At 52.8% G+C, this 10954-nt stretch overlaps 1 protein-coding gene across 1 annotated transcript in view; it reads left to right on the top strand.

Annotated features, from left to right (window-relative positions):
- SMARCA4 (SWI/SNF related, matrix associated, actin dependent regulator of chromatin, subfamily a, member 4) overlaps positions 1 to 10954 on the top strand; it is an 88314-nt gene that overhangs the window by 50725 nt on the left and 26635 nt on the right. The window contains exons 17-24 of the mRNA XM_023523400.1: positions 505 to 747; positions 2284 to 2397; positions 3130 to 3237; positions 4302 to 4388; positions 5237 to 5283; positions 6339 to 6505; positions 8980 to 9175; positions 10009 to 10018. Coding sequence (XP_023379168.1) covers positions 505 to 747; positions 2284 to 2397; positions 3130 to 3237; positions 4302 to 4388; positions 5237 to 5283; positions 6339 to 6505; positions 8980 to 9175; positions 10009 to 10018 — 972 coding nt within the window. The remainder of the gene's footprint in view (positions 1 to 504; positions 748 to 2283; positions 2398 to 3129; positions 3238 to 4301; positions 4389 to 5236; positions 5284 to 6338; positions 6506 to 8979; positions 9176 to 10008; positions 10019 to 10954) is intronic.

A 10954-nucleotide genomic window follows, 5' to 3' on the forward strand; every position in this document is an offset into this window, starting at 1 on the left:
GCGTGTGGCCACTGACGGGCCCTGGGCATAGGCCCAGCCCTCCAGAGCTCACACTCTGAATTTGCCTTTAGAGGTACAGCGTGCTGATTGGAAAATGTACTCCTTACCCCACCAAGTGCCCTGTAGTCCCCCAGTCCCCCACCCCAGGGGGTCTCTGGTCAGCGAGGGTATATGTGGTTTGGGGATTTTTCAGTGTTATGTACTAGCCTATGTAATTTTAGGGGGAAACCAAAGTACTTTTCTGCAATTTGCTTTGTTCACCCAACAGCCTGTCACGGGCATGTTTTCCTGTCTGTGTTCATCCTCACCGTATGCTTCCTACAGGCGCATTTTATGGCTCTTGGTGTGTTAGTCCCTTGTCAGGGTACTTTATCATGTCCATGTTCTCTATCTCGGTGGGCTCTTCTGCCTAGAGCCCCCATGTCTAATGGCTGTGAGAGTGTCGATCAGTGGGGGGCAGCCCCTGGCCTCCCCTCTGCTGACCGCCTACCCTTGGGCCTGCAGATCCGTTGGAAGTACATGATCGTGGACGAAGGCCACCGCATGAAGAACCACCACTGCAAGCTGACCCAGGTCCTCAACACGCACTACGTGGCCCCTCGCCGCCTGCTGCTGACGGGCACACCGCTACAGAACAAGCTCCCTGAGCTCTGGGCGCTCCTTAACTTCCTTCTGCCCACCATCTTCAAGAGCTGCAGCACCTTCGAACAGTGGTTTAATGCGCCCTTCGCCATGACCGGAGAGAAGGTGGGTGTGCATGGTGGGCCACGTGGCAGCAGAGCAGGGCAGGGAGCCGCGGTCGCGGGCCATCCTTAGGGGAGCTGCGCCTGTGTTGGTGGTCTTGGGCCCAGCGGGCTCGCCTCAGTGGGTGTGTGTTGAGTGGCTGTCAAACAATGTGCCAGGCCTGTGCTGGGTACGGGGCCGGAATCCATGTCTTCTTGGAACAAGGCAGCTTTGTCCTTGAGGCTGGAGGTGCCAAGAGGACCCCAGAGAAAGGCACAGGTCTCGAGGGTGATCTCAGGGGAGACGCTCAGGGCTTTTCTGACCCTGCACCCCAGGCACAGGGAGGGCACAATAAGGAATATGGCCGTGAGTCAGCAATGGGGCCAGAGCAAGGGAGTGAGGTGCAGCTGGAGGGCCTGAGGGGACTGTCTGTCCCTTTAGGAAGTTCAGATGTCACCCTAGGAGCACTGGGAAGCTTGGAACTTTTCAGTCCCAGGAGCAACATGGTCAGATTCTGTATATTTTGTTTTTAAAGAGCTCTGCGGGCAGTGTGTATCAGTGTCTTGTGGCCATGGGTGCCATTGTCAGTCTAAAAACCAGTCTGAAGTCCCCAAGCCAGCTCCAGAATGACCTTCCCGTGCTAATGGGGTTTGAGCCATGTTTGTAAGCTGGCTGCAATTTCTGTTGAAGGCAGTTAAGCCTCCAGAGTCTGGCGACTGAGGTAGCGGGCACAGCTGCAGGGGTTAATGAGTGTCACTGCCCACTAGTTACCTATAATGAGTTTTCCTTGGACAGGTGCAGGACAGCCAGGGCCACCACAGCATATGTACAAAGGGTCCTCTCTGCTGGCATCTTCTTTGAGGCCCCCTCCCTGGTACTAGTTGAGGCTGAAGCCCTTCTGAAGGAGAAAGTGAGGTCTTTCCAAGTGTCCCAAGACCCCCATCTGAAGATCTGGGGAGGAAATGGTCTAGTTTTATTTTTAAGCTGAGCAAAACCTTTGCCAAGAAAATTTTCAGGAGATCTATAGAATAAAAGTTCAGGTGTTGTCTTACTTTTTCACCTTAAAATAATTTTTTTAATGTAACTTTTGACAGAGTAGCAGGCACCCTGGGAGAGCAGTATTTCTTTCCCTCCATCCACCCTGAGTGAAGTGAGAGCAAATATGGGGCTCCAAGTGGTGGAGCGCCCCGTGAATCACCCAGCTTACACCAAACATTTTACGAATATGGCCCCCATAGTGCCACTTAGCTTTCATTTGGGCACACTGGTCACCCTGGCAGGTTTCCAGGCACATGAATTCGTATTACTTCTGGGAAGTGACACAGCGTGCTGCCGTGTTTCTCTTCATAAGGCTTATAGAAGGAGCTGCCATGGGGTCTTTGGTCCCACTTCTGTGGATTTCCAGGGAGGGACCTTGCTGTCCCCTGCCAACCCTCATAAAGCAGAAGGTGGTCCTAAGAGGGCCTGGGCCCAGGGTGACTTCAGATAACCCTGCGCATTCCTCTTCCCTGCCTCGGCTTTGGAAGTAACACTTGGTTTACTTGTCGTGTGGCGTGCCAGGTGGACCTGAACGAGGAGGAGACCATCCTTATCATCCGCCGTCTCCACAAAGTGCTGCGACCCTTCCTGCTCCGGAGGCTCAAGAAAGAGGTCGAGGCTCAATTGCCCGAGAAGGTAACGTGGGAGTTTGAAGGAGAAGAAGCCACAGTACGGCATGATGCGGGGCTCCCCTGGGCTGGGCCTGGCCAGGGGGCTGTCCTGTGGGTGCCGACCTTTTCTGGTCTCATGGCCTTGGCCTTGTCCCAGCATTCTAGAGTCAGTCCATCCTGGGGGCAGCAACTCAGCCCTTCTGGGTCACTAAAGCAGAAGGCAGGAGTGTGTTAGGTTAGAGCACAGACTCCCACCTGTTGTCCGTGGGCCAGGTGCCTGGGCAGGTCCTGCTGACCACATCACAGGAGCTTGGAGACCATGGGCTCACGGGGCTGGGCTGCTCCCCATTGTGAGTTGGCCCTGGGTTCAGTCCCTCAGCGGCCCCCAGGGCCTCCTCTCCTCCCCTGGCAGGGCACAGGGTTCCTGGCCACAGTCACCCCTCCGGTCATAATTGCCTTTTGTTTCCTGGCCAACTGTGGAGAGGCCTTCGGAAGGTGGCATGGTTATCCCTTATGCCCCAGAGTCCCCATCACTACCACCACGTTGCTCTGCCCTGGTGCACCATAGTCCAAGACTTCCCCCATATGCCAGCTGTGGGGTTCCCCCCCCATCATTCCCGTGTGCCTCTATCAGAGCACATATCCCGGCATCGGGATGCCTTTGAGAGGCTGGGAGACCAGAAATGGGTGGGCCTAGGCAGGGAGTTAGGCCGAGGGCCCTGGAGCCATCGCTCATGGCACTGTGTGCCTCCCGCAGGTGGAGTACGTCATCAAGTGCGACATGTCTGCCCTGCAGCGTGTGCTCTACCGGCACATGCAGGCCAAGGGGGTGCTGCTGACCGACGGTTCCGAGAAGGACAAGAAGGTTAGCCTGGCCCCTACTTCCCCACCTGGGTGTCCAAGGTGGGTGGGTAGGGGCAGCTGGCTGTGTGGGGCTTGAGCACACTGTAAGCACGGGGCCTTCTACTTCCTTGGAGCTTATTGTAGCAGTCAAGGCCCAGTCTGCTGGTGACCCCAAGGCAGCAGAGCCATTGTTTGAGTTCTGGCTGGTGTGAACAGACTCAGTCTGTAAGGCTGCGGGAGCAGAGGCTTATGGCCTGTTTCTGGGGCACTCTTAGTTCCCCAAGACCCTCCCAAGTCAGCTGTTGTATGGTATCCTCTATTTTTATGAAATGTTGGCCCCCACAGGTGCGACAGTTGGCAGTTTGAGACCCGGCACTAACTCCAGCTGAGTTAGAATATTCTAGTGAGCCCCACCTTCCCAACTGGGAAAATGCCTCAACAGCTATGACCATTTAGCCCTCACCTATAACCAAGCGACATTGCCTTCTAGGATCACTCTGAGGTCCGGCTTCCACCCCATCCCCCAGCTCCTTTTACTAGGACTGAAATTATCCTCCCAAGTCCCTTGATCCCATGCCCAGTGCCTTGAGCCTGCCCCTGCCTTCTCGTTTCCTTCTGCACATGTTTTATTTGGGCCCTTTCTCACCTGAGCTGTGGCAGCACCGTGCTTCATGGTTGACTTTTGGCCCATGGCACCCACCTACCCCCACATCATTCTTTAACTCTGTAGTCAGAGATCTACATAAGTCATCGTGGCCCATCTGGCTGCAGCCCCCAGGGACTCCCCACAATGCCCAGGACAAAGCTGGCCTTGCAAAGCATTTGTGATTCGGCCTCAGCTCTGTCCATCTTATTTTCCTTTCTACCTACCTTCCACTCCTCCAGGGCGCCAGGCAGTCTCTGCACCCTCCTGAGCTGGTTTCAGGCCTCCATACCCCCACAAGAGCCAGGTCCTCACTCTCAGTTTCTCTGCCATAAGCCACACCTCCCCCCGAAGCTTCTGCTTCTATAATTGTCCTTCCAGCCCCTGTCCCACCCAATCCTGGGACAAGACCCGATTTGAGAGCCTCTCTTCTGCCTCTCCAGGGCAAAGGTGGCACCAAGACCCTGATGAACACCATCATGCAGCTGAGGAAGATCTGCAACCACCCGTACATGTTCCAGCACATCGAGGTAAGGCCCACTTTCCTCGGTCCTGGCCGTGAGTAACCAGGGATGACAGGCCGGCAGCACCCCTGCCAGAGACAAGGCCCTCTTCTCAGAGCGACTGTCAGTGATGAGCCCCTAGGCAGAGAGCAAGGTTGCTTCTCCCTGACAACTAAAAACAATGATTTTTAATGATTTGAATAGGTGATGTCTGTATGTTTATTTCCATAGATTTTCTGTTTGCATGTGCTTATGGTAAAGAATTCAAACAGTGTAGGGAAATGTGTGATAGAAATGGAGGACCCTAAAAGCTCACCCTCAGATAACCACAGAAGTACCAGGAAATTCTTTGGGATCGTTTTCCATCTGGCAGGGTCACACTGCCTCTGCTTGTTGGCATGTTAGCTTTCCCCACTTACTGACATGTGGGGCCGTCCTGGGTCAGTGCATCAAGAGCAGCTTTCCTCTTCGTGAAGCCTGTGGATTGGAACCTTTTGGGCCATGGTGCCCTTTGAAAATCTGGACTCCTGCTTCTAAAAAGCACACATGTGTCTGTATTTTTTGGCGTAACGCTCAGGGTCATTGTAGTTCCCCTGATGCCCTTGGGATTCCCTTTTGGCATTCCCAGGGTGGTCTCAGGAACACATTGTCCTTGCGTGCTCATTTTGGTGGCTAAGCGTGTTACATCATGACTTTCGTTCCTTCATTGAAGGAGCACAAGGGAAGAGACATGGATGGGATAGAAAAGCTGCATTCGGCATCTGTGACCTCAGAGCCACTGTGGGTGATTGCTGAGCACTGGTGTGAAAGCTTAGAGGTGTGGCACCAGGTGGCCTGTTTCTGCCCCCACTGAATTATCTCTTATTCCATTGCAGGAGTCATTTTCCGAGCACCTGGGCTTTACTGGTGGCATTGTCCAAGGGTGAGAAGCTTCCCAGCTGGGTGGGGCGGGAAGGCGGGCCACGTGGTATTGTTTCTCACTTGTTTTGTTGACTTTATTACTACTATTATATTGGTCCGATTTCAGAGGCAGAAATACAAATGCAAAGAAGAAAATAAAAATCTTTCACACTTCAAGGGTTGCCCACCATTAATCCTAAGAGGCAGAATTGCTAAGCAGACCTGGCTTCCTGGCCCTACTCTGTCACCTCTAGGCTCTGTGAACCTTGACAGCTTTCCTAAGCACCCCGAGCCAAACTCTATCCATCTACAGAGAGATCTTTACACAATATGTGCTACCCACTGTGCTGTGGGTGTGTTTTCTCCAGCATTGTATATAACATGCAGCCCAGGCTTCCTTAAGCCCCTGTTGTTGGACGTGAAAGCTGCTTCTAGATTTCACCATTGCCAACAACATTGCTGACATGTTCTTGGAGCTAAAGCCTCCATCGTTTCTGTGGGGTACTAAACTCCTTCCAAAATCAGAGGCGCCGCACCGAAGAGCAAAAAGGATCTTCCAGTTTGTGTTTTTTTTATACCACATTGCTTAGTAAGGTCTCACAGATGTGGGTTTGGGTCCTGGCCCTGGCACATCAGCAGTCATGTCACACTGTCCCCACTGTCTCAGTATCTACATCTGTAAACCAGGGCTCCTTGTCTGGAGAGACTGCAAGAAACCTTTAGCTCTGCATGTGGTTCATTGTGGGCGCTCTACAGCATGAGCCGCTCCTGGTGTTTTAATGAAATGGAGACGTTGTTTGGTGTATTTATTAACAGCATCTTTTCTCACCCTTGCAAGTGTCTGAGTAGGACGATGATTACATAGTCACTCTCGACCAAGGACGGCCTGGGTTTATTTTAGCTGGGTTGAAATGGCTTTATTGGACGGGGGGAATCTGCCTGGGAAGCCACTTCTGTGTCCTTGACCCTGATGACCAGCCTAAGTAGGCCGGTGCAGGCCAGCCTGGAGGTGGGAGCGTGCCTCCTCCTCTGCCCACCTGCAAATTAACATTGTGTATTCTCTCTTCCACTCTCCAGGCTGGACCTCTACCGAGCCTCGGGGAAATTCGAGCTCCTAGATAGAATTCTGCCCAAACTCCGTGCCACCAACCATAAAGTGCTGCTCTTCTGTCAGATGACCTCCCTCATGACGATCATGGAAGATTATTTTGCTTATCGTGGCTTTAAATACCTCAGGCTTGATGGTGAGTATACTGAGAGAGACATTTGTTAAGGGGCGTTGTTATCCGCTGCTGCCAAAACGTCTGGCCAGCGTGCCCTCCCTTGCAAGGCAAGGCAAGGCCTAGAGACTGTAGGTGTGTTTGGAAGAGTGAGCGGAGCAGCATCCTCAGCGTCACAGGCTTACAGGTCTGGGAGGAAGGGCTCTGGAAGTTTTGTGGCTGGATTGGAGCCCATGGCCTGGGAGAGGGGCTGGGTCTTTGCACTGACGCTTTGGGTCCAATGGTTAAGAGGTACGTACCCAGCAGTCCTGTTTTGGTTGGAAGTGACAGAAACCCATATTCCATGTGCATAAGGGAAAAAGCATAGACTCACATACCTGAACTTGAAGGGTTATCATGCTGGATCTAGGTGTCCAGATCATGTCAGAACAGCCTTTCTAGAGCTCTTGGCTCCTTTGTCCTCTACCATGGCTTTATTCACAGTCATCCTCTCCAGGCTTCCCTTCCTTCTGCTCAGCATCCCCAGCAGAGAAACATCCCATCATTTCCCCTGGACGCTGGCCCTCATTAGGCTGCTTTGAACCACATGCTCATCTCCACTGCCCTGACGGTTGTGGAGCTGTCGCTAGTCAGGCCTGGGGCTGGAATCAGACTTGTCCCTCTCCAGACTGAGAGCAGCGAGGGAGGGAGGGAAGCAGACGCTGCAGGGGTAGGAGCAGCAAGTCCCTTGGGCACACAGCATTCCGCGCCCTCATGGGAAGTCCTGCAATTCTGCCTTTTTTTCCAGCACATAGGAGTTCAGGATAGGAGGGGGCTGGATGAGATTCTGACGACATGCAAGACACATGGTATAACATGTCAACTAGCCAGGGAGACTCTAGGGGGAGTCCCCGCCCTGTCAGACAGCAGGTGTGAACAGGTTCACAAGAAAATGAACTTGGGAGCCGCTGAGGTAAACACAGTTAAGCAGGTTTTTTCTTTCCTCACACAACTCAGCCTTTAAACTCATTGCCAGGTGCACATCCATGGCCTGATGCTCCAGATCTTTTGTGCCAGCTCTTTTGCCTTTCTCTTTGTGTCTTGTGGAACTGTGGTTTCACAGGCCATGGACCTGTGGGTGCTGGGCTGATCATCTGTCAGTCTCTGCCCTCCCCTCCTCTGTCCAGAACCTGCCTTGTGTGCCTGTCTTGCTTCCTCAGCCCACTCTTGGAATTCTGTCCAGGGCAACCTTTACAAACACAAATCTGATTGTATGTCTTGCCTCGCCCCTCCCTCTGTGCTTTGGCCTCTCTAAGCTGCCTCTTCGTCCTTCACAGGCCAAGCCTTTGGGAGGGCTGGTTCTTGTCTATGTCACTGTTCCAAGCCCCCAGAGGAGAGGCTTTATGCAGAGAGCATGTTCTCAGTCACTCCAGTGCCCATCTGTCTGTTCCTTTCTTTCCTTTCTTCACGAGAAGTGTCCTTTTCAAAAGGAGGAGGACTCTGGGCTGGGGGTGGTTTCTCCTTAGGACCTCTCATGGTCACTATCACATGAGTAGGAGCTCTGGTAAAGAATGGAGGAAGGGTGCAGACTCAGTGACATTGAACCTTCCACCATCAGAGTGATGAGAGTAAGGACATAGGCTGGGTGGGGGAGGCGGCCCCTGCACCTGGGCCTGCCCATGCCCAGAGCTGGGACACCTGTGGGCACATCTGGAGCCCGGACTCTCTAGTGGGTAGCGGGCCTCTGCACTGCTCATTGGGACATGTAGGTGAGTTGCAGGAAATGTTGAATTTTTGTTTCATTACAAAAATTGACTTCCAAGTTTGCCCAAGGCACCTCTGCTCTGAGATGGCAGCAGCCCAAGGAGCTTAGATACTCAACGATGCTTAGGGTCTTGTCCTGGGCCATCACTTGATAGTTTCTGTGACTCAGTGAAGGAGAGAGGCCTGTTCTGCCCCAAGAGAAATGAGTCCCTGATGTAAGGCACCTGTGCTCATCTGTCTGTGTGAACAGAAATTCCGTCGCAGTCGGCCTGAGGGCAGGCGCGAAGCCTTTGGCTAGTTGCCTATTCCCGCATTTTTGGGATAAGCAGTATTATCAGCATTAGCTGGGGTGTCCCCCATCACCCGATAGAACAGTTGGGCAGGAGTTAGTAGTAACAGCTGCACCGATGGAGTGGCCCTTGTGGCCTAGGTTTTGCTGGGCTCCAGCTCCCGCCTCATCTGGTTCTCTGAGCAGCCCCGTTGTACGCAGAGAAGGTCACCCAGCTCTGTGGGGCTTTCTCACCTGGGGTAGGGGGACTGGCATTCAGTAGTATCGCTGCAAATCCAAGTCACTCGCTAATCACAGCTCCGGGCCATGCATGAGCTGAGCGAGCGTGGCCATGACTCAGGTGGCCCTGGTGTGTGACATGTGGGCGCAGTCTCTGCTCTCCAAAGCTGGTGTTTTTCTGTATCTCCTCACCACCACCCACTTTTCCCCAGTCACCTCACTAACCCAGTTCTCCTGTGCCCGGCAGGAACCACAAAAGCCGAAGACCGGGGCATGCTGCTGAAAACCTTCAACGAGCCTGGCTCTGAGTACTTCATCTTCCTGCTCAGCACCCGGGCCGGGGGGCTGGGCTTAAACCTCCAGTCGGCTGACACTGTGATCATTTTCGACAGTGACTGGAACCCCCACCAGGTAAAAGCTGCTGGCCCCCTGGGAGGAGGGGCGTAAGGCCTCAGGGAGACCCTGCCGGCCATCATGAGTGCCACCGGCCTCCTTGACATTTTCCCAAGCCCTGGAGCAGCAACACCTATAGCTCCTGAGGCCTTTGGAGAGAATCCCAGAGTATTCATTTCCCTCTGTTTCTCAAACCAGAAGTAGCTTTTTATTCTGATGATGACAAAAATATGTGCCATCATGATAGATTTTTTTTTAAGTCCTGGTATTACATAAATATGTAAAGAAAGTGGAAAAGGCCCTAGTCCTATCAGCTGGAGATAGTTGTCGCTCTTTTAGTGATGCAGATCCTTCAGGGCCATGTTCTGAGCGAGCACTCGCACACTTGTGCTTTGTTAAAACATTTGGAGCATATTTTACGCACTTCTTGTACTGTTGCTGTTTCTTAGCTGTATATCCTCCACGGTGTGAGCTAATAGGTACAGAGATGTATTATCTTATAGATATAATAGTTCTAAAGTATTTCACTTTTACCCGTTTCATTGTAAAAGTAACATGAGTAAATGCAAATATCAGTGATTCCACTTTTCCCTTCCCCACCCATCCCGCTCTTCTCTGAGCTTATGCCATCATCTGTATGTTCTGTTTTTCACAAAAATACAGTGTGTTCCAACACACGTCCCTTCCCTTTAGCAGCTGGTGTGTTTTGCCTTTGTGTGAGCAGGCTGGGTCTCTACCCAGCGGTGAATCAGCTGCCAGCTGTCCCAGCATATTACAGCCATGAGACTTTTAATTCAAACTCCAGTTGGCAGGGGTCTGTCTTTCTGTTCCTCGGCATGACCACTAGCCCCTCTCAGGGAGCCCTGTCTTTCCTTTCTTGAAGCACCTACCAGGTCAACCCTGAAAGGTGGGATTGCTCGGTCTGCAGGAGTGTCCCTTTCACAGTTTGATTGCTTCTACCTAAGTCAGCTTCAGAGGCTCCCCAAGTTCCTCTCCCACTGATGGGCTCAGCACAGTCTGGTGGCACCGGTTATCAGTGTATAAATTGTAGCCCTGGGAGCATGCCCTGGGTGGTTGCTAGTATCCCTTCGTACCATCAGCCTGGGGAGTAGTTCCTGCCTTGTCCTCAATGATTGGTTAGTTTCTTGAGAGGTGGTTAGGACATGCCTCCCCCGTCAGCAGGCAGACAACAGGCAGAGACTCCCATGGAGTCCTAGCCTTCCTCAGTCACACTGGGAGGCATCAGAGGCCACTAAGCTCACTGCAGGGCAAGGAAGCATGTCACTGAGTGCTGGCCCTGCCAGGACGCATGCTAGCCAAGCAAGGGGCCAAGCTGTGTCTTCCGCCAGGTATGGCCTTTGCCATCCCCATTGGATACAGATCTTGAGTTTCATCCCACACAGCGCCAGGCCCCTGACACAGGATTTCATGGTATCCATCCTGGTTTTTTGCTGGAGTAATAATCAAATAGCGTTAGCGGCTGTGGCTACCACTTTATCACCCTGTATTCCATACCAGGCGCTGAGCTGAGCACCTGGTGCCTGTTCGCTCCTCTCATGCACACAATGGCCAGGAGAGGGGATCGTGTCTGCAGTGAGTTTTGAGGCTCAAAGAGGTTGGACTCAGACCCGGGTTGCACAGCAAAGAAATAGCAGGGTCCATGACCAAAGCAGGCATCACCAACATGCTATCCAGCTTGGACCCCATCCTGTAAACTGTACCCTCACTGCGATATGGCCACAGTGAGCACAGGGCACTCCTGGGGTAGGTGAGGGGACCCATGCAGTTTTGATAGGAGCTGCTTGGGAATATAACCACCCCCTTCCCCA

This window comes from Pteropus vampyrus, unplaced genomic scaffold, assembly GCF_000151845.1.
Source record: "Pteropus vampyrus isolate Shadow unplaced genomic scaffold, Pvam_2.0 Scaffold391, whole genome shotgun sequence".
Classification (NCBI taxonomy): Eukaryota; Metazoa; Chordata; class Mammalia; order Chiroptera; family Pteropodidae; genus Pteropus; species Pteropus vampyrus.